The sequence below is a fragment of the Camelina sativa genome, chromosome 14 (genome assembly GCF_030686135.1).
Source record: "Camelina sativa cultivar CO46 ecotype springtype chromosome 14, ASM3068613v1".
Classification (NCBI taxonomy): domain Eukaryota; kingdom Viridiplantae; phylum Streptophyta; class Magnoliopsida; order Brassicales; family Brassicaceae; genus Camelina; species Camelina sativa.
The window spans coordinates 11,025,538-11,052,586 of NC_141893.1; the positions used below are offsets into that span (position 1 = coordinate 11,025,538).

Consider the following 27,049-nt stretch of genomic DNA (forward strand, 5'->3'; position numbering starts at 1 on the left):
TTAAACAATAAACAACTAAACAACACAATATTTAGCATTCAGCATATTACTGAGGGGCATATATGCTTATTTCCAATCACCAACTAACAACTTCTATATATGGTTCATAAGCACAAGTTTCCAAAATTTACTAATATGCTGATAGCACACTACAGACCACTGTCTTTTCCCTCAGAACCAGGCTAATCAAGGAAACTCTAAAGATACCATACCATCTTGGCTTGTCTCATTAGCGTAACACAGAGTACTTTAAAGTACAAGAGAATTTACGTTCTTCCCTGATTACTTGCAGTACTGTTGGATTATATATTTTGAAAACACTGCAAAAACAATCTGACTTTTCAGTCAAATTTTCAAGAGCTCTTCATTATATTATATATATATATAGATACATTATATATTGTTTCTATATATACAGAGATCTAAACAGTTAGCTCTATAATCTCCCCATCTGCTTCTTCATTTCCTTTCTAACGAAAAATTCCAGAATCCGGCAAAAAAGCAATGTTATGTCATCTCATGTTGCAGCATTGGGGCTTCCCGAGTCGCTGCAGCTTATCCCACATGCAAATCATCTGGCGAGGCGACTGATAATGAGCAGTGAAGTAGTCTTCTATGCAGCCAAACTGGCAGAACTTGAGGCTGTGAACCACTGCCACTGGTCTAGTCTTGTTGAACTTCTCCACCCACATTCCCATGCTCACATCTTCCATCTTGAATAACTGCAAAAAAAACCAAGAAGTACAAGACCAGTTTTTGATGTTTCTTGGATGGGGTCACCTCAAAATCTTGCATATGCGTAAAGGATAACTTACCCTTAATTTCTTCTGTTCAAAATCATCAACGATAAACTTAGCTATATCGTATGACAAGATGTAACCCGGACCATTTGCGTATGGAGGATAATACTCTTCTGGCCATTCCTGGTAACACAATTAAGAAAAAATCAACATAATTTCAAAACACCATATGTTTCCTGTTACCTGTTTAGCTCAGTTGAGTTTTTGGGTTTGCTACAAAATCTATACCTCGAATGTCACAGCCCATTTCCCAGTACGCAGAGGCTTATGGTAGAAATTAATGTTTCCAATATAAAGGCTCTCTCTTCCCTTAACCTTTTCTGCTTCCTGGATCACTGCATCCACTCGCACAAATGTATCATCATCACATTTCATAACATACTTTGCCGCCACTGTGTTAACCTACAATTTATTTCCCAGATGAATAGTTAGAAAAGTAATAAAAGGTAAGGAGAACACACCAAAAAAAGAAGCAGAAACAAAGAAATTACCCCATACTCGCAGATGGCAACCGTCTTGAGCACAACAAGGTCATAATGATCCATGTATGGTACTATGACAATATCACCAAAGTACTCTGCTTCTTTCTTTAGATCCACATTGACTTCCTTTCTTGCATGCTGCAAGGTGAATTGACAGAATAAACAAAAATGGAGTTAAAGCAATGACTGTATTTCAAGAGTTGTGCTTACCAATGCCACAAAGAACCGAGCAACAACTTTGGATGATCTGACTAGCTTTTGCTGCATCCACGACTTCCTCACAGCCATTCTCTCAGCAAAATGGTTACCAGCAGAGAGAATTCCGATAAACAACTCCACAGGCTTTTCAGGTAACGAAGGAGCTTTCAATATGCTTTGCATCTCCAGATGCTTCTGCGGTGCAAAACTCGGATTTGTAGAGGGTAACGACGCAGCATATACAGAATGCACATCAATATTCCCCTTGACTGCTAATCCAGTTGCATCCTCAAGAACAAACCCCTGACAAAAAAAGACATTATCATACCAGTCAATATTAAACCATTCCATCAACAAATTATCGAGCGGTTGTTAATCAGTTATACTCACGGTTCTATAAGGGAAAGACGTGATATGTCTCCCATTAACACTAATGTGATAACCTTCCATTCCAGCTCGAAGTGTAAGAACAAAAAGCTTCCCTTCATCAAAAGGGTATGGCCAATCATGTGCCATCATCTTCTTCCTCCGACCCATCAACCTATTCAACCACCATGTCTTCTTCGATTCATCAGAATCATCACCACCATCATCCCTCTTCCACTTCTCACATTTCACCTCTCCATCAACTATCACAAAAAAATCAAAGCTCTCATCTTTCTCATCAAGATTATAAATTAAAAAAAAAAAAAAAAAACTAACGTTTAATATAAACTAGTTGAACACTAAACAATAGTTTTAAAGTCAACTTTAGTCAGACATAAGAAAACATAAGTTACCAGATTCGTCTTCATCACTAGATTCACGACCATCACAGCGTAGACTTGAGCCCCATTGCATACGGTAGCAAGTGTTGTGCTCAATCACAGGCTTCCCACTCCAATCACCTTTAATCCTCGGGTTAAAATGAAGAATCCGAGGCGGATCTTCACCGTCAACAGCCTTCAAACCTTGCAGCTCCATCATAAACTGAGTCACCATAGCCTTCTTATCTCCACTCTTCTCAACGTGTGCCCAATGCGGCGTCGCCACAACGGTAATGTGAGAACCCAGCGTTAACCCACAGGGCAAAACCAAGATCCGGCTCCGGTTCACAAACTCAGACCCGGTAACCGTAACGTTATCGGGACATATCTCAATCCGGGTCATAACCGGAGCTTCTTCGGGTTTGATCAAACCCGAATCGAGTCCGTCCCACATTGCCTTCCCCATCGAAATCGCGTTCTTGGCCGTCTTGTGAAAGATTGAGAACTCGTCGCTGAATCCGCCATTGTCGAAAGAGCTCTCGTTGACGAAAATATCAGAGACGGGCTTAAACTCTCGCATTCTCCGCTCCGGGACTCGACCCGCCCGACCCGGATCCTTGAAAAGTCGATGTGGGTCTTCTTCTTCTCCAAGAACCAAATTTGCTTCCTTGCTACTACCACCACCACCGAGAACCATATGTCTAGGCAACGAGTCAGAGGAACCATCGTCATCAGAACTGGAGACGGAGCCGGTTGTTCTAAACATGAATGGGATCTCAAAGCTCATGCAGAGGAAGTAAAAGAGAAGAAGAGCTAACAAGAACTGAACAAGCCCGAATCTTGACTGTGAAACAGAGTTCTCGAGTTTAGACTTCTTCATTGCTTCCACACAGATCACCAAAAAAACCCTAGAAAACACACCACAAATTTTGGAGAATGAAATAAGAAGAAGAGAGAGCTCACAAATTTGGGTAAGCCATTAATAACAAAAACTGTTCACTAAGAAGAAGAAAGAAAGAATTATAGAAAGAAAATTCAACGAAAGAATTAAAACTTTATCGGAAAAAAAAATCTTGACTTTGGGTTTCCCAACTTTAAAGCACAATTTGGAAGTAAAACAAAAAAAAAAAAAGCTTTGAACAGAACAACACAGACAGAGAGAGAGAGAGAGAGAGAGATTACAAGTTTTTTTTGGTAACCGGCGGGCGTGTACGACGAAGATGGAAAGCCAGTTATTGCTTAAACTACGTCGTTTTCATCGAATTGGTTAATATAATTTGTAGCACATATTTTCAGTGTTATGTTGTGTGTTATTTTGTGTGTGTTAGTTAAAAGTAAGTCCTTTATATAATGGTAAAGCTTTGATTAATGATGAACGGTAAAAACACACACACAAAAAACTTAAACGGTGATCATTGGGGCGTTCACATTGTATATACAAAAACTCCAAATTATAATGCAAATAACCGCTAATAACGTTATTGATTTATAACTTTCGGTTATATATTTCTTTGGCTCAAATTCCAAGTGAAGAAAATATCACACGAAAAAAAAAGAGTAAAGTCTTGATGAGTTTATTTCATGTATTTGTTTAATGATTAGAATAATAACAGCCAGGTGCGTTCGAATGGGATACCCACCACACATTCTCAATAGTTTTTTTTTTTTTTTTTTTTTTTAAACGTAACCATCTTTTTTTGTTTATAAAATGCAGTTTTGCAAATAGACAAAGTGACAACGTCGTTTATGGTCGTGTCGGTGTGAACGTTAGTTTTCGTTTGCCCAATTACAATTCTCATTTATTTGTCGTTGTCCATGTCGTTTAGTTTCGCTTTCACTACTACTACTCTCATTCTTCCCAAATTCAAATTTTAAAATCATTTTTATGGGACCATATATAATAGTATACCACAGAAATATGCAAACATACGTTTTCGGATTTATGAAATAGTATTGAACTTGTGTGTTTACTTACATATGTTTGATATATTCAAAATTTAATTTGTTTGCTGGAATTATGGAGAATAGATTTTTGGTGAGAATGATATAACCCATGATTTGTGATCTGTAGCATGTGCTAAAAAGGTATATTTGGGGTGCTTTACCTAGAGTTCAATTTTTCAATATATAATACGAAGCGTAACTTATAACATTATGGGTCCGATCTTTTTAAACACACATACAGTAGAGATCATTGTTAGATTCACCTTAGTTAATGATCTTTTAGATTCTTTTAAGGGGAAACAGAAATTAAGTCATTTAGACAAGTTGATTAGTTTTACTTTGAGATGAAAGTTAGGCTTTGAAGTTTCAAAACCAATAAAGAAACAGTTGACCAAACCAAAACCCAAAAAAAAAAAAAGTTAGGCTATGTTAGAATTTGAAACTAAAAAAATTTGGCAGCTCATTTGTCTTCAAATGAATAGTTTCAATAAAATTAGTGAATATGATCAAAGTCAGAAGAGAACATTAAACTTACAAGCTAGGTAATGTAAAAACTATGAACTAAAAATAATCAACTAATTTTAAAAAGTTGACTATGTTTAATGTAAAACTATATATGAGCTAAAATAAAAATAATCAACCAAAATGTAAAACTTGACTATATATATATATATATATCTATATATATATTTTTTTCTTGACAGATTATAATGATAACTCGTAGAGTTTTTCATTTCCAGAAAAGGACTATCAAATGAACTGCCAAACGAAATAGAGAAATAATTTACACTATTTTGAAGGTAGCACCAATTCCGTGTAACCGGTCCCATATTGTGAACTAGTCAGGCAGAGTGCTTACAACATGTTCGAGGAGCATATGGAGCCAAATTATACATGTCCAATCATGTTTTAGCGTTCCTTGTTTTCCTTGTTGGTTTAAGTTTTGTTTCGGTTTAGTTCAGTTAATTTCCTTTTAAGAATATTAAACTAAGTTTTTGAATATAATGATTTTTTTTTTTTATAATTATTAGTATTCAACTTGTAACTTTGTGACTCGGAATGTGATCATCCAAGAACTCACAAGTAAATGCCATTGTCGTCTTCACCAGATTAGCACTCCCATCATTTTCATCAGAGAGATATACAATACATTGAGAGGCTGCGACAAAGGGATCATGAGGACTTTAAAACCATCATAAGCCTATAAGCAAAATGTTCTTCTTTTTTTTTTGTTAAAATAGGCAAAATGTTGTCACGAAGAGAAGCATTGAGAGCAGAGACGATCAGATCAAGGAAAAGGATCTTCTGTCTCTCACGGCACAAATCTTGTTAAATATGGTTGACACGGTCAGGATCTTGTGTTCAGGATGAGAATACTTCTTTGAATCATAACTTAAACCGACAAACACTCAAACAAAAGAAAAAAATGGAACCCACCACAGATGACTTGAAAGTATACTGAACCAAAAATAGTAACAAAACAACTGGTGTGGAATTGTATTCACAAAAATTTACAAAAAATAATCAGGGGTCTTGCGAGTCGTTTCTGGTTCGACTTGACGTGGTGCCGGATCAAACTGAAGAAAATTCTGCTCCATGTTCTCTCCTATCTCTAGAATTGCAGCCATGTTCCCACATCGGTAACAATAGTTAGGAGCACTAAACACAGTCACAACGTTTTTTTCCTGAAGTAATCAAAACAACATGTCAAGACTGATAAGAGAGAAGAGTTCACCACGCTATAGGAATTTTTGGTATTTGCTTGTTCTTTTACCTGACACCAATTGTATCCTTCCATAACAAGCTGGTGAGCCCGGGATATAAGAGTTAGTCCGTTGGTGTGGTTAAACTGAGTGGCGATATCCTGTCCAAACGTGTATCCAGCTCCACGAGGAGATATACCCCAACCGCAACGATCATCTGGATCAGACCATAAGAGGTCACACATTGGACCTTCGTGTGGAACCTAAAAGTTGTCAACAACAGAAAGATAACGCTTAACTCCAGAGTCACTAAAGTAATATGTTGCTTGTCTGGTGAACAAGGAAATTAGAAGTTACCTCCTGAATGCGGTCTAATGCTCGGATGTTATCAAGCGTGTCTAAAGAAGGTGAAAGCCCACCATGTAAACAGAAAATCTACAGGACGAAAAAGTGTTGCAGCCAAGTCAAAAGAGCCATATAATGAGGTGGAAGAATAAGGTGAAACTCATGGGTTAATAATACCTGACTCTCAACGAGAGCAGTAAGAGGAAGGTAATCAAAAAGGTCTGTAAAAGACTTCCAGACATTTGCATTACCATACTTCCTCAAACATTCATCATAAAACCCATACCTAAAAGGGTAAGCAAAAGAAGCACTCCTTGAGTTAGCTTCAGAAGAAAAAACCCATAAATTCAATGCAATCATATCAACTAGATTAGCATGAATTTGAAACATACTAAACTTGTACTCAAATTATGGCAAAAGGAGAAACACTTACACTTGAGTAATCTGACGGCTTTCATGATTCCCTCTCAAGATTGTAATCCTATCTCTATACCGAACTTTCAAAGCTACCAAAAGCGTTACTGTCTCCACAGAATAGTACCCACGATCTGTGTGCACATTTATAACAACAACAACAACAACTATGTCAATTCCATACTTAAGACCATCATTTCCTCTAAAGAAAACACACAGCAAAGCTCTCAAATGCAAATCTACCAATATAGACTCCGCAGAAAGAATCAAACTTTGAAGTTGTAATTGAATGTGTGAGCATTCCATCCAAAATGCAGAAAGAAGAAAACTTTTGAAAGTTTGAAATCAGAAACAAAATGAAATAAAGAACGAACCTACATAATCGCCCATGAAGAGATAATTAGTATCAGGAGCAGAGCCACCGATTCGAAAAAGCTCAATAAGATCGTAAAATTGACCATGGATATCACCGCAGATAGTGACGGGACATTTCACCGGTTGAACATTATATTCCTCCACAAGAATCGCTCTCGCTTGGTCGCACAAAGTCTTCACCTCCGCCTCATTCAGCTGCTTACATTCCATTAACTGATCGATCTGACGATCTACATCTCCGGTCGCCGGCATCTTTTAACAACGACGATGCTCTCCCCTCCTCTCCTCTCCTTCCTTTCGTATCTGGATTCGAACCTATCAATCTATCTACCATTACTCAAAGAAAGCTTCACACTTTTTGTTTTCTCCAATTCGAGATTGAATAAAAAGTAAGAAACTTTCACATGGACGAGGTCCACGGATGGATGACAAAATCACTTCTTTTTTTTTTTTTTTTTTTGTGTTTTGAGAGCAGCAAAGGTGTGAGCTTCCGGCAGCGTTGCCGGGTCAAACTCCATTGAGAGTTTGAGACAATGACACGTGGCTATCCTCTCTCGATTAAATTGCTGTCACTTTATTTTAGTCGGCCAGCACTTAGGACCATGTAATGGGCCTATCCAGCCCAATATAAGAGTAAGCCTTCTCAATCTTCTAAAGACTATGCAAAGTGAGGTACATGAGCTTTGGATTATGCAGCATATAATGTAGTTGGGACGGAGCAGGTTACTTTTTTCCCCTAACTATATGATTCATGTATTAGACAATGTCTATAGTAGTAGTCTAGAAAATTCAAGTTCAAGAAACTTTCACTAAAACAAAACTTCATCACTATCCAATTCATCTTCATGCCATTTGTTCGTGTTTGCACTTATGGAATGGAGCCTAAGTAAAGATTAGATATAAAGAAGTAGATTCATTCCTAATCTCTTTACTAATATAATATGATTTCGAAATGAACAGTCAGCAATAGTTATATATAAGACACTTTTCTGCATAACCACTTTGAGATTCGGCTATACCTATACTAGAATTAAGGTCGTCTATCAGGTTGTCTACACACGGTGACGTCCCCTTGAAGAAGCAAGTTACCATTTAAAATCTTCTGGAACCGAAGCAAACTTAGCTGCGAATTTAAGTATTATGATAATAATGAAACTTAGAACGATTAAACTTAGAGATTTATAAAGAATTGACTAAACTTAGAAATTTGGAAATCAATAAAATTGTCTTTATTTTGTCGTTTATCCATTTTTTTCTACACAAAGAATAACGCATAAATCCGACGCAGCAGGCAGTAGAGTGAGATAAGATTGAGGTTTGAGGAGACCTGACAACCCCATGATAAGCTAATTAGAAAGATATTATATTTTTTCTTCTTATTTTGTTTGAAGGTGTACAAAGAGGATAATAATAGCCAAACATGCATGTACTTCTTCAATAGAGATAAGGAGACGTGACTTTTAAAACCCTGAAGATCTTTTGTTATTTTGGCCACAATATTAGGTTAACTGTATATCTGACGTTACATTGCTATCCGTAAGCCTTACAAGAAATTTGGTATCAAACACGCTTTTAAAAAAATAAAAGTATATAGAGTATAAAAGAAGAGAAAATAATTTCTTTGTAATTAATTAGTTGATAAAGTAAAAACTTCTTTTTAAAATTATCATCAAAAGAAAAAGAGAGGTTAGTTTTTAAAAATTACCAAAAAAATAAAAAGGTTGGCAGCGACAAACTTGTTTTGTCGAATGCTACATACAGTATAAATTAAAGGAAATAGATCGGATGTTCACCTCGATAAATGAATCTTCTCCTAGTGTGAACTTTGAATAAATAAGTCTATTTACCCTTAATTATCTTATAAAAGATGTGGTGTGAAAGGAAGATGGGGGAAAAACAAGAAACTAAATAAAAAATGATAAAATACTATTGCAACTCATTTTCTGAAACCAAATTAAACTTAGCAACTATGTTAATGTTACAAGAGTAATATGATAATATTTAATGTTATAAAAAGAAAATAAAATAAAAACTGAAAAGATTATAGAAAATAAATGAATTGAACAATTCTCTGTTTCTGAAGGGATTGGAACTCCAGTTAACATTTTCATATGATGTGCTGGGGATGGGGTTGGGGTTGCTTTGGAGAGTTTTGGATAGTGTCAAGGTTTTGTTTTGCAAGTAATTGTTATTTATTTTATTTGTAAAAGTATATGTAGGATACGACCAACACATGTGAGTCCAGATATATTCCTACGTTATTTGTGATATAACAAGTCTTATATCAAAATAAAAAGTTAGGAAATTTCTAAAGAAATGTTGAATTTTCCTTCGAATATCCCACGAACCTATTACCCCTATATATATACCACCTTCCTCTCTGTCCCATTCTATGTTAATAAGGTACTCAACGAAATCCTCATCTAAAGTTTCTGTCAAATCCATATTTTGGTTATCTTCCCGATCGACTGATCAATGAAGGCTTCATGTTGTGTTAGCGTTACTCAGGACGTGTCCATGTCTTTCAAATACATGGTACGTGATCTTTCTTCTTCGGTTACGAGATACTTATGTAATTATGCTCATGTTTTTTGCCTATTTCATTTGCCTTCTCGTTTATTTCTTTAAATCCTTCGGCTATACGAAAATATAATAGATGCATGCATATGAACAAAATGCAATTTGTATATGGGGATTATCTTTATTTTCACGGTTAGCTTAAGTCCTTTTTTTTTTTTTTTGTCATCTTGTAATCTTCTGGTTTAGGCTAAAGTACCTTTTACATTTTGCTATTAATCTTTGGTACCATGCTAATATAATTTGGTTTAAAGTATAATTATAAACCGATTCATTTCAGTATTTGTATAATTTAAAAACCACATATAAATTTAAACCAAACTAATATACAAAAAAACTAAAGTTTATTTTAGAAATAATTAAATAATAATTGATTAAAACTTGCAAGTCAAAACCAAAATTATTATCACTCTGTTCTGTATCGATTAGCCTCACTCGCAAACTCTGTTTTCGTATCTCTCTTTATTGTGTAACACAGAGAGAAGACGAAAGTCAAATTCAGGAAAGGGGAAAAGGAAGCAGATTTGTTTACTGGGGTTATGAGGTCAATACCTCTTCAGATGATTGCATCGCTGCCATTAACTCCTATTCTCACCAGGTCCGTTACATTAGTGTTGTCTTTGTGTTACAACTACTTCTATGGGGTTGGATTAATTCTTTTGACGATTCGATGTTGTGGGCTCTTTTGTTTTTCGTAAAATTTTCTCCTTTTGAATCTGTCAAAGAGGATTGATTGCTGTGTCGATTCGAGGCTTTCCATTTACAATTGTTTTGCTTAAAGATGATAATTTTAGGTTTCAAGTTGTGTTTTTTTTTTTTTTTTTTTTTTTGTTGCTGGCTCATTATGCTCAAAGTTATGATTTTTATGTTTCATGTGACATTGTTCCTCGTCTGATGAAGGCTCTTGGCTATGGAAGAGAGAGAGAAGTGATTCTAGAAGCGCCTTTGTATGATAAAGATTGTGTTTTAGGAAACATTTTGGCTGCGCATTACCTTATCTCTTCTGACTTTGCTAGGGCCAAATCATATGTTCGAGCTGCAGAATCCCATCTTGTAACCTCTCTACCTTGATTTACTCTTTTATTAGTGTCTATGAATCTTTCTAAGTGAGCTAATGATGCTCCGTTGTTATCATACTCGATGAGTTTGGTGTCATTAAGCTGTGAAATTCATTGGTTTTTAGTGGGAAGCCACGCTATATGAGAAGGCAGTTTTCAAGGCTATTGATTACTTCTTCTCTGAGAATATGGACGACGATGTGGCTTTGGAGTTACACTCTAAGGTTATGATATGTTTCTTGCTCTTCTTATATTAGGATGGACAGCTTAATATATCTTTCCAGCTTTCCTTTGTAGTAGCACCTATTTCTAACTCTCTTAGCTCTTTATGTTTTGCAGCTCTTGGAAAAGTTTCCTAAAGATTTGCTATCTTGGAAGAGAGTAGAGATTTTGTGTTTTTACATGGGTCGACCTGATCTCTCTTTGCCTCTGTTTGAGAAGGTACTTCGAAATGTTGATCAAGTTGATAAAAGTCACATGATTAATACTTAAAAACTAGGTATATCTTTAATTTACTCACTGACTTTGCATACTTGGCAGATTGTACCGGAGAATCGAGAACAAGATTATGTTTACGGTATGCTTGCATTTCCCTTAATGGAGCTTGGACAGTTGGCAGAAGCTGAGAAAGCTGCTAGGAAAGGCTATGAGATAAACAAAAACGACTCTTGGGCTCATCACTGCGTGAGTTTCGAATGTCTTATCATTCCCATCTTTTGTTTTTCCTTGGTAATATAATTATCCTCTTATTATATGCAATCTTTTGTTTGTATTTTTGTGCAGTTGTGTCATGTTCTTCAAACTGAATGTCGTTTCAAGGAAGCAGTAGAGTTCATGGAAGGATGCTCTGCTTCATGGGATTCTTGCTCTTCCTTAAGGTATAACAGAAACTTCAAACAAAGCGTAAACCTCTTCAGATCATCTCTGGAATCGCCTATGAAAGAAAACCAAATCTCTGTAACACTTTACCTGAAGGTATTCGCATAATTGGTGGCATGTAGCTGTTTGTTACTTGGAAGGAGGGTCTCCCATAAGTAAGGTACAAGAAATATATGATCATCAGATGTGTAAAGAGCTGGAGAAAGACGATGCTGTTGCTTCAGATGTAACTCCCTAATCATTTTTATTTTCCTTTTAAAAATGAAAAGTTGAACTTCCATTAGCAATCTGATGTCTTATACTTGTACTTCTAAATATCAGGTTTATAAAGATGCTCTCGGTTTGTTGTTACGCTTGGACACACGCGATAAACTAGATGAGTTTTTAGACAGACTGAAGATCCTAACAAACTGTTTGACTGATCAAGTAAGTAATATGCACCTAATTGCCTTGCTTTCATATACATTAATTTGTGTTGACTTATGCAAGTTCGATGTTCAGGCAATGTGGTATCAAGAGTGGCTTTTTGATATCACGACAATCTGGGCGTTGAGTAAAGTTGGATACACTTCACAAGCACATGTATTGCTCGAGGGCCTCAAGTCCCGGTCAGTACCACTTTCTCTTTTGTTGCTTTTTCTTGAATGAAACTTTTGTCTCTTGTCTGACTTATCATGAGACTCGTCTAAACAGAACATCTGATATGAGCGAGAAGAAACAGCATCTGATGCAGAAAGCGAATGTGGTATGTACATTTTTATCTTTAGAGTTATATATCCTAGCTTCATATCATTCTTTTGTTTATATATTAACATCGAATCGTTTCAAATCAGCTTGCTGAAGCTGTTTATGAATATGGTAAAGGTAACTACAAAGAAGCTCTAGAACTGCTTGGTCCAGACTTTGACGCTGCTAACTACAAGGTAATGCATATTCCTGCATCAATAAGACTATAATGTGATGCATAACCTTGCATCAATTAGAAAGCACTTGAAAACAAAAACTCATCTTCTTTCATGATCAAATAGGTGATTGGAGCATCTGGTTTACAGATTGCTGTTTTCAATGAAATATGGTACAAATTGTTGTTACTCACCGGTCAATCATCCATTGGTACACTCCCAAAAAAAACACTACTATTCTTCAGCTTCATTTTTTCGTTTACTCATCTAACTCTGCATGTTAAACAACTGGATTCACAGCGGTTGAAGTACTGGAGAAGAGGGTAAAGCAGAGAGATGGTGCTCCGTTCTTGTGGCGTTTGCTGGTAGTCTTCAAGTCCTTTATATGACCAGAATTGTTGATTCATGATATATATCTATCTACGTGTCTTACAGTCTATGAAACGTGGACTGTTTTTTTTGTTATGGCAGGAGAAGAGTTACGGCATGGAAGGCAAGGCAGAAGAAGCTGCAAGTGCAGGTGATAAAGCGAAGGCGTTGGAATTGTCACATTTCAACTTTGCTTGATCACCAAAACAGCATTGGTCTTGTTATGTTTTAGACATCATGCTTTTGCGCTTTCGTTGTTGAATAAGTCTCGATAGTTTTATGGTCAACGTAAAAGTTGACCTTGTGACAGTATTCTATGTAAATTTGCGGTTTAACCAATAATAATAATAATAATAATAAAATAAAATTTGTAAATTTACATTCTATTGACTTTATATAAGAAAATTAAACAAAAACCATTGAAAATATTTATATATGAAAAAATAAAAGACTTAATGCAAAATAATATGAGAAACCTACCAGAAGACATTAATTAATGGATCTCGAAGGCTAGATCAGTTTGAAATGTCGTTCAGTTGCAACATGGAACCATGTCTACACATTAATCCAACGTAGCCTATATGGTGATAAGCAATTTTATTTATCAATAACAATTTACACTATACATACAAGTAGTTCTACTTTTTTATTAGAAAATATATCACAATGTGTATCTTTAAATTTTAAATCGACAGAATTTTCAATTTTGTGTAACAAATTCTAAAAATATTGAAGAGCTTCCATGGATAAGGTTAATCATTCATGATTTTCTCTCCAACATATCTTACAAAATTAAGCAAATGACGTCTATTTTTTTGTACTTTCATATATAAAAAACTAGTTTTTTAGGACTTGTAGTGTTACATGCATCACCTACCTACAAGTTGTAAAACTTCCATGAATAAGCTAAGCTTGATCCTCAACTAATGATTAATTTTCTCACCAATATATCTTATCAAATATACACTAACAATTTTCTGTAGTTTAAAATATACTAACAAAATGGTGTTAAAAGACTTGTAGTTACATATGCATCACCTAAAAAATACATTGAAAATTCATGAGTTCCAGAAAACAAACCATATATTTTGGTGTGGGAGGGATAAAATGAAGACTGTTTCTCTCATAGAGTCATACATAGCCCTCAGCCCTGCGTCGGCCACATAAGCCAACGATAGGATAAAAAAATAATTAAAATCTCAACTATGACATGTTGACAAAAAACAAAAGGAGAATCCAACTCTTGATATTAATACTTTTCGCTGATCCAGAAAGATATGAGACACACGTATAGAACAGGATAATGTGTGTATCTATCTATGATCTATGTATAATAATAATACAACTATTTTAGAAAATGGACGAATCGAAAATATTCTTTACATAAGTTCTTCTCATGACTTTTTTTTGTTTTATGGAAACTATACATTTCTTCATTATAAAGCCCACGCGCACTACATTTTGACCTCTTCCTATTATAAATATGAACATTCACGAAATTGTGGAGCTACGTTTGACATTGTTTAACCAGCGGAACTTATCTTTCATGTCATGGTCTTGAAACTTGATGTAATATAACCGATAAAGAACCAACATTGAACCACAACGTAAGACTTTATCTTACAAAAGTCTTCACATTCTTCACGCAGATGACGCGCGTGAGGTAGAAAATGTTCAACAAGTTACGTAGATGGAGAGAACGAACCTTCGCAAACAAAAAATATAGTACTTAGAAAAATATTTACATTTCTTTAGTATTTGATCATTCCTTCCAACTTTCACACATTGTTAAATATTTGATCATTTAGTAATTTTCTTCATTTGATTTGTGAAGTTTCTAAATAACTTCATCCTGCATAATCCATCCGAATATTAACTTACAAAGTTGCCTTTTACACAAGCTTTGTCTATCTTTAATCATTTAAAGATTTAAACTATATAACCAACCAAAACAAACCTCATCTTTCTCCTTCATTCACAAAAACAATAACTTCTCTCTGTTCTTCTTCTTGTCTCTCTTCTTTCAAACCTCAAGAACCAAAACAAAAATGGAGTTGTTCACGAAAGGTAACAACGTTAAGTTAAGAAGCCACCTAGATAAGTTTCTAGTCGCCGACGATGACCAAGAAACCATCCGTCAAAGCCGTAAAGGAGACACACGGAGAGCCGTTTGGACGGTGGAGCCAGTCGTCGATAAACCTAATCTGATAAGGCTAAGGAGCAGCCACGGTACGTACTTAACGGCGAGTAATAAACCGTTGCTGTTAGGTATGACCGGTGAGAAGGTGACTCAGACGGCGTCGTTAAACAAGCTGATGGATTGGCAAACGCAGTGGGAACCGAAGAGAGACGGGTTTCAGGTGAAGCTGAAGTCGTGGTGCGGCAAGTGGATGAGGGCTAACGGTGGAACGCCGCCGTGGAGAAACTCTGTTACTCACGACGAGCCTCATACGTCGAAGACCAAGAACTGGCTGATCTGGGATGTTATAAACGTTGATGGTTCTGATCTTGAAACCATGTCTGATGGTGATGATGAGAGCTCCGTTTCTTCTCCGGTTTCCGGATTCGGGTCAGAACCCGGGTCGCCTGTTTCTGTCGGATCTACGAAGAGTAGTATTAGCCGGTTCGCCTCTCTTGGTTTACCTATGTCTCCGAGATGGTCCCCAAAACCGGTAAGTTTGACTAAGTCTTTAATAGTATCAAAATTTAATTTACAATGTTGTGTGCATTGATTGATTTTTTCTTAATTGAGGCTACCAATAGAAAAGTAGTATTGTTCGATGAACTTAGACAATTTTGTATATGTAAAATTTTAAGTGGTATGCATTATTATTAACTTGGAAAAGAAAAAGGTTGGGATTACCCGTATTAGTGTCTAAGATGTAAGAAACATATGGACATATATCATTCTTTTCTCCACTAACATATAGTATAATGCTCCACAAGCATACATCTATTCACCAACCTAATAGCACCAAAATATATAATACTTTTTTTTATTGTATAGTTTAAAATTAATCTTTTGTTTTTACTGTATACTATAGTTACTACTACACTTGAAAATATGACACTATAAACCCAACTAAATTAACTTCAATGATTTCAAGAATTAAGTGACAGTAAAATTTCTTACAACACGTCCTAAAGGCTAATTAAAATTACATCTTTTTCTTCCTCAACAAGAAAAGGTTATACCTAATGGCTTATACATAAAATAGTTTGGTGCCACATAGCATAAGACAAGTGGATCAGAAAGTAAGGTAGAAATGTTGGTGTTAGTTATGATTTAGTGATGGAGCATGGGTCCATGAAAGCAAATTAGGAGAGTCCCACACTCATGAATTTCCTCCTCTCTTGGTCTTTCTTGCGGGAAATGGTTATACATTTGTTCTCTAAATATTCGTTTAATATATGCGGGAAAGGGTTATTCATTTGTCTTCTTTTTCAATCCATTCTTTTATGGCATAGGGACACTATAACATTTTGGGGGATTAAGGGCCATATAACTTACCTTTACATTTTTATTGTCATACCACGTAATGCTTATAATTTTAGTGGAGATCTGTATTACAAATAGTTTAGGTTCACATAGGAACTCAAGTTTAGAAGTAGAAACAAATTGAGATAATACAATACTTGATTTTGATCTATCCTAAAAGAAAATGCATAACTACATACGTTATGAGAAATTAAGAGAATTATAAAAGGGGAAAAATGCAAAGTAAGATGATATATACTTTAATGGAAAATTTTGTTACCTATCTCTATCAAAATTTATTTGTGTCAAATAAACAATTCTAATTATCAAATGTCTATGAGTATATCTAACAATCACACCTTTTAGAAATATTTCAAATGAATCTTTAATATTCGACATTGACTCCTAGTGTATTATTAGTAAAATGTTTATATTTCGTATAAAGAATCAGAATCAAACATCATGAATGATTGGAAGGTATTTTAAAAGTTTTTTCTTTTCTTTTTTTTTAAACAACATTTGCAATGGTTCTTTATTAAACGATTTTAAGTGATTGAAAATAGAACACAATTTAACGCCTTTTTTGTTTTCTTGTTCTAAGATTTAACACCAATTCTAAAAGTTAGAAAGCACTGGAATTCTTTTTTGTAATCTTGAAACGATAATTTCAATCTAATTCTGCTTTGGTCTTAAACTTAAATTAATATTTTGCAACTAGTGTTTTGGGATTCTCGCAATTAACTTTTCAAAGGATTTTGATTGGAAGTATAGCAAAGTTACAAAATCCTAAACACGTGATTACGTGAACTACGCGTTTAAAATAAAAAAGCTCTAACACAAAAATGCAAATTATAATAATGCCTACGTGGATAATTAATGAACGCGTTAAGCTAACTCTGACTTTTCTTACATCCACGAGCAAATAGTCTCGTGTTCATGTTCCGCGTAACCCGTCAAAAAACCCAATTTAGACCAGTCCAGTCACAGAAACACTCATATATAAAAGTAGAAAGAAGACAGAACCGAATCTCACTTCCTCTCTCACATACTCACTCTCATTTGCTATATTTTTAACAGAAGACAACGAGTAGCTTCAACCAAAAGGAAACAGTACCAACAGTATCAGCGATGGAGTTTTTCCAGAAAGCAAAAGCTGTTCGTATGCGCAACAGCCACAACAAGTACCTAACAGCAGACGACGACGAAGAAACCGTTACTCAAAACCGCAACGGATCAACCAAAAACGCTCGTTGGACCGTCGAGCCGGTTCGCGACTCGCACCACGTCATACGTCTCAAAAGCTGTTACGGCAAATACTTGACCGCTTCTAACGAGCGGTTCTTGCTCGGAGCCACGGGTAAGAAAGTGATCCAGCTGAAACTGAGCCGGCTCGATTCGTCTGTTGAGTGGGAGCCTGTTAGGGAAGGATCATCTAAGATTAAGCTTAGGACTAGATCCGGTAACTATCTCAGAGCTAACGGTGGTCTTCCTCCGTGGAGGAACTCGGTGACTCATGATAATCCTCATTTGTCGGCTACTCAGGATTCGATCTCTTGGGAGGTTGATGTTGTTGAGATCTTGATTGATACTGAATCCAAGAACGAGTCTCCGAAGAAGACGATGACGCCACCTCCGCCGCATCGGAGACCGTCGAGTACGCCGTTGTCGGTTTCTCATTCCAGGACTTCGTCTTCTCTTTCAGACAGATCTGATTCAGATGTGAGTGTTTAAAATTTACTAAAACACCCTTTAAGTTTGTTTAAATTACTGAATCATACCATTTTTATTTTCCGGTTATTGAAATTTTTGATTTATTTTGACCAGTCGGTTGAGTCTCCGCCTAAATCTGAGGGGCGAACCATTTACTACCACATCGCCGACGAAGAAGGACACGTGGAGGATGAAACGACCGTTGGATATGCTTTCACGTTTAAAGGAAACAGCGTGGCGGAGCTGACTCAGACGTTGAGAGAAGAGACGTGCTTGGAAGACGCTGTGGTGTGCACTCGCAGTCCTTTAAACGGCAAGCTGTTTCCTCTTCGTTTGCAGCTTCCTCCTAACAATGGAACTTTGCATGTCGTTTTACTTCCCTCCTGCGCTAGTCTCTAGACGTGAGTTTTTTTTTTTTTTGTTTTCTTCTCTATTTTTACAATCTTTTGATGCGTTAACTTATATGATCTTGCTTGTTTGTTAAATTTAACCAGTGGCACAAACCAAAATAATCGAGCTATGAGATTGGGTGGTTCTTGTTTGGTGAAGCATATGATATGAACCTTATAAGAAGATAGTATAAGAGTTGGTAGTTGGTACAAGACTCGTGGCCACGGAAGTAAAAAGGCGTCGCACTTCATCAGCGTTTGACATTAAAAAAAATAAAATTAGTATAGTAAGAGTTCTTGATTATATAGCTAGGAAGGAGTTATAAAATTCTTTTTGGGGAACATAATGCGACTTGTTTGTCTTTGTAAATAAGCGATGATTTCTTGGTAAACGAACATTTTGATTTTGAGGGTTTATTTGCGTGAGCATGGATTCGCCATAAACAAATACTATCACTATATTTAGTCCCGGGCATAATATCTGGTATCGAAGAACCGTACCGGAACTGAACCGATAAAAGTGGTATTGGGTAGAGTTCGGGTAAAGCAGAATTACCGAATGGGCTAAGAGGCTTTGGTAAAATGGACTTCGATCCGAGTTCGGTTTATAACTTAAGTATATTGGGTCACCGTTTTAGATCCGTTTAACATAAAAGCCTAATAAAACCTTGACCCACTAAGCATCATACGACAGCTAACCCTAAAGGCCTAAGTCACCACCTTACCCTATTGCGCAGGCAGCACCGCGCAGCTATCTCTTCTGTTCCCAATACAGAACCGTTCATCGAAGCTTGCTTTTCGTTTCGTCTTCTACATGAGATGAAGCATGCTTTGTCTATCTGCTATCATTCAAGTAAACTTTTCGATTTGTTTTCTCATTGTACCTTTCCTCCATTCCGAGAACAGAACCATTATATAAACCCCTAATCCCCCATGGAAAGAACCATAAGTTTCAACCCTCCATCATCTCCTCCATCATCTCCTCCTTCACTACTCTCTGCAATTAAATCACAGGTTCGTCCCTAGTCTTCCTAAATCATGTAATTCTATTATGTCTTAGGATGTTCTTAATAGCTTTTAGTTGACAATTGATAGTTGGTTTTAGTTACAGTAACTTATAGTGACAAATTGATAGTGTAATACGATTGTAGTTGTGTCTTATTTGCTTACAGTAACTTATTTGCTTGCTTGATCGTAGCTGTGTCTATCTTAATTTTAGAACTGTCTCTGTGAACAATACTATGATCTTATTTGTGTTATGTTAAGGTCATTTTAAGTTTTCTTCTATTTAATATGATCTTAGTTGTGTTATGATTTTTGATTATCTTATATATGTTCTTCTCGCAGTTACTGATTTGTTTCTTTTATGTGTGTGTTCAGATGGGTTTTTCATGCTTTCCAGATGAAGACGATTTCGGTGAAGAGATGAATCATGAAGAAGAGCAAGACATTGGCAGTACTGGACAACAAGCTGCTGCAACTACAGAAGTTCTTGGAACTCCTGATTGTGCTGGAAAGAGGAAGGACATTCCAGAATCAAGTGCAGCTAATGAAAAGCCAGCTAAGGAACTCAAAGTCATCCTTCCAAGATCTCCTGTTTGGGACCACTTCACAAGGAATAAAGAAGATAGAAACAAGTGTATCTGCCAATACTGCAAGAAGGAATACTGCTACAAGTCTAAGTCAGGAACTTCTAATTTGACAAAGCATATGGCAACCTACAAACAGTACCAAGCCTATAAGGAAAACAAGTCTCAGCAAGTGATCAAAGACAATGGAACAGTGCAAGCTGGAAAGATAAGTGAGCCAATGTTCAGAGAGGCAACAAATGAGATGCTTGTGTTAGGGGAGTTGCCATTGTCTTTTGTGGACAGTGTTGCCTGGATATACTTCTCCTCTCGTGCCAACCTCTACCGGCTTCATTCAAGGAGAACAGCAAGTAGAGACATAGTGCAGATGTATGTGAAGAAGAAAGCTTTGCTGAAGAACTGGATTAATTCAAACAAGCAAAGGGTGTCCCTAACTACGGACATATGGGTTGCTCCAAATACAGGTTTGTTTGCTCTTTCTTTCTTATTTCATTGATTGATTCTTTAATTACATTCTCATATCTCATTATTATTTGATATATGTAAAACAAGTGCAAGCTACATGGTGATCACATCTCACTTCATTGATGCATTTTGGCTGCTGAAGAAACTGATCATAGGCTTCAAGTATGTCTCAGATCACAAAGCATCAACAATTGCAACTACTCTTCTAGATTGTCTGGCTGAATGAGGGATTCAGAAGGTGTTTTGTGTCACTGTCGACAATGCAACAGCCAACACTTTGGCTCTGAAGAGGTTTCAAAGAGAGTTCAGCTAGGTTAGCAATGACGCATTTGTCTTGGATGGAGACTACATGCATGCCAGATGCAGTGCTCACATCATCAAATTGATTGTGAGAGATGGATTCCAGGAGTTAGGAAAGAATGTGGAGGCTATACGGAATGGTGTATCATATGTTAGGTCATCTCATGTTAGGCAGAAGTTATTTGAGCTGAGGGTTGATTCAGGGAAGCTGAAAAGAGGAAGTCTCACATTGGATGTGAAGACCAGATGGAATTCAACATATACGATGTTGACAAATGCCCTAAAGTACAAAGTTGCTTTTGACAAGATGCTTCTAGAAGATAGGTTGTACCACGACTACTTCCTGGAATTAGACAATGGGAACAGACGTGTTGGACCTCCTGAATCAACTGACTGGAATGCAATTGAAAGGTAATCTACTGGACCTATCTTTATACTGACCTGTTTATTGCACTAAACCAATGTTTACACTTATTTACACTCTCATGTTTCTGTCGTAGGTTGGTGAAGTTTCTGGTGATTTTCTACAACTCCACTTTGGTTGTCTCTGCTTCCACCAACTTGAATGCGCATAAGTGTTATGGTGAGATTGTTACAATAGAGAGGAACCTCTCATTTCTGAGTAATAACAGAGATGATGAATTGAATAACAGGGCTGATGAAATGTTGAAGAAGTTTGTGAAGTATTGGGATGGAATGAAGAATATCAACAAGATGTTGATCATTGCAACTGTGTTCGATCCAACAAAGAAGATGAAGTTTGCCAAGATGTGTTTTGAGAAGCTGTATGTATGGTGAAGATACTGTCGACTCCAAGGCTATGTGTGATTCAGTTTTCTATGTCCTCGACTTGATGTATAAGGAGTATGCTGATTTTTACAGCCATACAAATGGTGCATCTTCTCAGACTACCAAGGCGAAACAACATCAATCAATTGTGATTCCTGAGAAGATGGATTTGGTTGATGATTCGGGTTATGAGAGAATGGATATGGCTTATAAAGAGATGGTTGCTGACAACGCAGATGAAGGAGTAAGGCGTGAGTTAGAGATTTATCTCACAGATCCTGTTGAGAATCTAATGCTTATTACGGGTGCAGAATTTGATGTGCTGTCTTGGTGGAGAGTGAATTCTTTCAAGTATCCTGTCTTGGCTGAGATGGCTAAAGATGTACTTGCTATGCAAGTTTCATCTGTTGCATCAGAGAGTGCTTTTAGCACTAGTGGTCGGATTTTAGACCCTCATAGGTCCTGTCTGACTCATTACATGATTGAGGTCCTCATGTGTACTGAGCAATGGATGAGGCAAGATATCAAGAGTGTTGCTGACCCGACAGCGATCACAAGTGCTCAACTGCTCTCAGAGTTTGAAATGTTTGATCAGCTTGAGAAAGGTAATCTTTAACAAATTTTGATATTCGTAAATGATAATACTTTGTTCTATAATTCTGTTTCTAACTTAATTTTAAAACTGTTTTGCAGAGTTTGGTATTGGAGATGAAAATAATCCTGAGGCTTAGCTTATGTGGTCTTCTTATGTGGTATTTTTTTAAGGCATGGATTGCGGCAATAGTAAAGGTATATTGAAACTTTGCTGAATCATTCAAGTTAAACAATAGATGTCCTATGGTTTGTTATCAAAAGATAGAGACTCATTCAATTTTCATTTGTTTTACAGGGACATGTAGCAGCATTGCAGCAAGGACCTTTTTGTTAGTGTGGATGCTTCTTCATTGTTCCCATTTTTCATTGGCTATTTGAACTTGTTCTATCTTTTGTTTTAAGTTGGTTGTGAGTTTATTGATCTTAATGTTATGGTATTTGGTTGTGTTATGGTGAAACTTAATGTTATGGTTTAATCGGCTATTTTGGTTATTTACATGAGTATTTATAATTTTAATCGGTTATCTCGGGTTTTATTCGGTTATTTGAGTACTTTGGTTACTGAAAATAACCAAGCAGATTATAACCCGGAAAATTTTTGGGTTATTTCGGATTTTGTATTAGAGTAGAAAACCGCTCTGAACCGGCCAGTTACTACCCGTGCTAAACCGAATTTTTTGTAAATTACCGAATGGGATCTATAGGTCTTATACCGATTTACCTGAAACCCGATTGGGTAGAACCAAAACCCGATTGGGTACCCGATTGCCCAGGACTAATTATATTAACTAGCAAATGGGAAAATTGGAAATGTATTGCATATATATATAGTACATATTTAGTGACCAGTTACAGTATTGTGCTAGTAAATTATTGTAAATACTTTGTGCCTTTGTGGTCACAGATGGTGAATGTTAAGGGATTTGAAACACTTGTAAGGTTTAAATATCCACCGACGTACTATTTCCCCTCGGAACTATCATATCTTGCCAGTTCCCCATCGATCTTCGATATCTTACCAGTTCTCCTTCGGACTTATATTCTCCGCTTATTTCCCCCCGAATCCATACTTCTACGCCTATTTCCCCATCGAACTTGATTTACTCGGTTTTGGTACAAAACCCGATAGAAACCCATGTTAAACCGGTATAAAACCAATTTAGAATCCGGGTAACATATACAACCCGACCCGACTTCTTCTTCTTCTATTTTAAAACAAGAAATCCCAAATTGGCAACTAAGAACCCTAAAAATCGAAATTGAAAAGGAAATCTCTCTCTATTTCTCTTAAAATCATGAGCAATGTCTTTGGATCTTCGAGCGGTTCGACAAATGTCCGCGAAAGAGGAAGAGTTGTTGGTGTACCTAAGAGATGTTGGTGTGGAGAAGCAATTGTGGCCAAAACTTCCAAATCCGACCATAACCCAAATCGACGATACTTTCGTTGTGTATATGCAGCTGGAAATAATGTAATATGAAGAATGACATTCAAGTTTATGGTCTAGCTTGTTATTAACTCGGTTCTAAATGATAACCAAATCAATTGTCTATGGTTTAGCTTATGAATGACAATCACGTTTTCAAGTGGGTCGATGAGGCTTTGTTGGATGAGGTGGAAACAATGAAAGAGTTCATATCAGAGACAATGAAGATTGAGAAGAAGATGCAAATGGAGCTGCAAATGGAGCTTGAGAAGAAGATGGAAATGAAGCTTGAAAAAGAGATATTTGAGAGGATTGAAGATGTAAAAGCTGAATTCAAATCAAGGATGAATAGGATGATAATTGTTTTAGTATTTGGTTGTATGATCATCTTTGGTTTAGTTAAGCTAATATGATGACATTGTAAGTTGTTAAGGTTCAATGTTAAGCTAATTTGGTAGAATTGTTGAAAAGAGATGTTAGAATTGTTCAAAGGAGACCATACAAATTTGTTCAAAAGAGTAGAACATCAAGGCTTAATAAGGTTCAAAAGACACATAGACCATACTAAGGCAGAACAACATATGTTCTGAAACAGGTCATAATACCAAAAAAAAAAAAAACACTGCGCCTTGTGCTAATCCTCCACATTACTTCATCCATCAATTACTTCTCTTGAGTAAGACAACCTTGAGTAGATTCCATTTGAGTTCCCCCCTACAAATTTAATCAAATATCAGAATCAATTGAGTGAAACAAAGAACAACCATCACATTAGAAAGTATAACTAACCTGTGTTGTATTCTTCTTATTCTTCTTCTTCTGGTGGTACCTACAATTATGATTAGCTGCACCACATATCCCACAATGCATGATTATCTTCTTTTGTTTTGGTTTCTTCTTGGTAGGTGACTCATGAGCACCTTTCTTCCTCTTCTTGTCTACCTTTTCAAATTGACTCTGTGTTTGTCATATCCCATGTAAACTTCATAAGCTCCATTTGTGCTGGGATGTACAAAGCACAGAAAAGTTGCCTTATGCTCTTCAGCCAAGAAACATTTCACATATGGAGTGCATATCCCTGACAAATACATGAATACACATTAAACTTTTGAATTCAATACAAAATAAATGAAAGATAAAAGAAATGTAATGTTACTAACCTTCGTGTGAATGAGAAAGTGCAGACCGCTTAGCAATCCAAACCATTGCAAGCCTTTGAACAGCCTCCAGCATGGCCACAAATGGTTTCTCTCTTGCCTTGTTGATTGTACTATTGAAGGACTCCACATAGTTGTTTTCCACATCCTCACAGTAGCTGGCAATCTTGTGGAACGCCCTACACCAAGTCTTTGGTTTAGTCTTCATAACATATTCATATAGGGAACTGTCGTATGCATGGATCCTCTCCAAACTCTCTTCATAGTCTTTACTATTGTAGCACCAAGCTAGATTCCAGAGTAGTTTCTTCAACCGCTTCTTATTCGGATGAATCTTCTTTAGATTACCATAAATGTGCCTAACACATTTTCGATGCTCAATCTTTGGTAACTCTAACTCAACAGCTTTAATCAAACCCTGAAACAAAGAAAACATAATTAACTTTTTGTCGATGCAACCTTTATCAAAACATAAAACATATCAAATCACATTCTAACCTTTTGTCGATCAGACACCATAATGTAACCATCCCCATCACCTAACTCCAAGTCGATCTTCAGCCTATTCACAAACCATGACCAATTATCTGTGTTCTCAACTTGAACAACACACCAAGCTATTGGGTAGATAGCATTGTTAGCATCTCTTCCTAAAGCAACCAAAAGCTGTCCCTTGATCTTTTCTTTCAAGAAACAACCATCAACTCCTATAAGTGGCCTGCAGGATTTTTTCCATGTTCTCCTAAGAACATCAAAGCATACATAGAATCGCTTAAACACATCCTGTCCAGCCTCGTTCTTCACCGTTTCAACCTCTACAACAGAACCTTGATTTGCTTCCAATATCTCGGCCCCATAATCTCTAAGCCGCTCAAATTGTGTGTCATATTCAAGCTCTATTCATCCCAATGCCTTTCTCCTAGCAGCTTGACATTGACCTCTAGTAACTTATATCTTCCACTTCTCCATTATAGTCTGCTCCATTTTCAAAGGCATGTAATAATATGGTTCTTCTCTTATCTTATCCAGAAAAAACCTAGCTATCAATGGCGTCTTAAACATTTCACACTCTCCATTAGGTACACAAATATGCTTCTTCGTGTACAATGTAATCCTCCACATCGACTCATTGTGCAGACATGCCGCATAAACTTTCCACATACATTTCCCCTTAGCACCAACACACTTAAAACCGATTCTATCTCTATCGTACCTGTATTGCTTCAGGTTACAACCAGATACAAGTGCGTAGTCGAGAACACACTCTTTAAAAGTGATTCCTTTGTAGAAGCTTTGCCCTTTGTACATTGAACCATCACCACGAACGATGGGAGTCCCCCTTCTCACAGCACCACTACGAACACGTTCCTCATCCTCATCATCACTTTCTGGGTACACGTTATGACGAATCGATTCCTCGGCTTCAGTAAAATCTGTCGCCATCTTGTCGATATGAAACTCATCCTGATCCTGAGCTTCTGCGTCAAAATCTACTCTAGGAGGTGGATTAGGAACGGGAACTAACGTCATCGCCATCGCAACCGCCGAGAAGAAACGATTTCGGGAATTTAGGGTTCATCGAGAGAGCAAAGGAGAAAAATCGATTTGGGAATTTTATGATTTTTAGGTTTCCGTAAGTTTAATTATCTAACCGGATTGTAATTGGGTTGTAATCCGGTTTAATATGGATCTAGAATAGCATACAAGAAAATGAATAATTCCTAATATATGTCTTATTTACCACTATACGATTTTATTAGATTTTTAATTCCTAATAATTGCTAAGATATAATGGATCTTATTAGTTTTGTTTTTTCATTTGATTCACGTAGATTTATGGAGTTTTTGTAATAAGTATGTTTACATAAGCATTATTTACATGATATTTCAAAACCTACCCATGTACTAGTAGTCATTTTATGAGAAAAAAAACTAGAAAATAATTGTAAATATTATTTGATCTCTTATTCTTTATACTAAATCATATCCACCACCATATTTCTCCATCAAGTGTTAGAATGTGTCAATAAGTTTTGGACATCTTCAAACTCAATCAAAATTCCAATATGATTGTATCAAACTCAATCAAGATTCCAAATTGATTGTTTGTTCTTCGTACTTCTTGAAATCCTTCGATTAAAGATTCATGGATCTATCATTGACTTATGATTTTGATAGAATAAAATAGAAAAAAGATATGAAAAAACTGATTTATCCATATGATTTGTCCATATAAAGTTGAGGTTGCAACACTAACATTATATCTGAACTAGGGTACAAAGTTAGTACTTAATATTTTTTTAATTATTGAATTTATAATTACTCAATTAAGTGAATGGTAAGGGATTTGAAACTCTGTTAA

At 36.3% G+C, this 27,049-nt stretch overlaps 5 protein-coding genes across 5 annotated transcripts; 3 read left to right on the forward strand and 2 right to left on the reverse strand.

Moving 5' to 3' along the window:
* Nucleotides 1-350: 350 nt before the first annotated feature.
* On the reverse strand, nt 351-3,546 carry LOC104741127 (hydroxyproline O-galactosyltransferase GALT4). The gene is made up of 8 exons (XM_010461912.3): nt 3,409-3,546; nt 2,260-3,134; nt 1,871-2,109; nt 1,493-1,783; nt 1,292-1,420; nt 1,029-1,202; nt 816-923; nt 351-722 (listed from the first exon to the last, which is right to left on the reverse strand). Exons 2-8 carry the CDS (start codon nt 3,104-3,106, stop codon nt 513-515), a joined length of 1,998 nt encoding a protein of 665 aa, XP_010460214.1. The 5' UTR covers nt 3,107-3,134; nt 3,409-3,546; the 3' UTR covers nt 351-512.
* A 1,980-nt stretch (nt 3,547-5,526) lies between these two features.
* On the reverse strand, nt 5,527-7,561 carry LOC104741129 (serine/threonine-protein phosphatase PP2A-2 catalytic subunit). The gene is made up of 6 exons (XM_010461913.3): nt 7,007-7,561; nt 6,652-6,766; nt 6,396-6,504; nt 6,231-6,308; nt 5,945-6,136; nt 5,527-5,855 (listed from the first exon to the last, which is right to left on the reverse strand). Exons 1-6 carry the CDS (start codon nt 7,257-7,259, stop codon nt 5,682-5,684), a joined length of 921 nt encoding a protein of 306 aa, XP_010460215.1. The 5' UTR covers nt 7,260-7,561; the 3' UTR covers nt 5,527-5,681.
* Nucleotides 7,562-9,250: 1,689 nt separating this feature from the next.
* LOC104741130 (uncharacterized) lies at nt 9,251-13,167 on the forward strand. The gene is made up of 15 exons (XM_010461914.3): nt 9,251-9,542; nt 10,063-10,182; nt 10,485-10,637; nt 10,768-10,866; nt 10,982-11,083; nt 11,183-11,326; nt 11,426-11,520; nt 11,618-11,747; nt 11,843-11,947; nt 12,023-12,129; nt 12,215-12,266; nt 12,355-12,444; nt 12,550-12,634; nt 12,724-12,788; nt 12,895-13,167. Exons 1-15 carry the CDS (start codon nt 9,483-9,485, stop codon nt 12,988-12,990), a joined length of 1,503 nt encoding a protein of 500 aa, XP_010460216.1. The 5' UTR covers nt 9,251-9,482; the 3' UTR covers nt 12,991-13,167.
* Nucleotides 13,168-14,394: 1,227 nt separating this feature from the next.
* LOC104741133 (uncharacterized) lies at nt 14,395-18,786 on the forward strand. Its single transcript, XM_010461919.3, has 4 exons — nt 14,395-15,464; nt 17,348-17,989; nt 18,095-18,381; nt 18,475-18,786. The coding sequence occupies exons 1-3, from the start codon at nt 14,841-14,843 to the stop codon at nt 18,377-18,379; spliced, it is 1,551 nt and encodes a 516-aa protein (XP_010460221.2). The 5' UTR covers nt 14,395-14,840; the 3' UTR covers nt 18,380-18,381; nt 18,475-18,786.
* A 394-nt stretch (nt 18,787-19,180) lies between these two features.
* LOC147928051 (uncharacterized) lies at nt 19,181-20,604 on the forward strand. Its single transcript, XM_087484975.1, has 2 exons — nt 19,181-19,383; nt 19,750-20,604. Exons 1-2 carry the CDS (start codon nt 19,303-19,305, stop codon nt 20,452-20,454), a joined length of 786 nt encoding a protein of 261 aa, XP_087341101.1. The 5' UTR covers nt 19,181-19,302; the 3' UTR covers nt 20,455-20,604.
* Nucleotides 20,605-27,049: the final 6,445 nt, after the last annotated feature.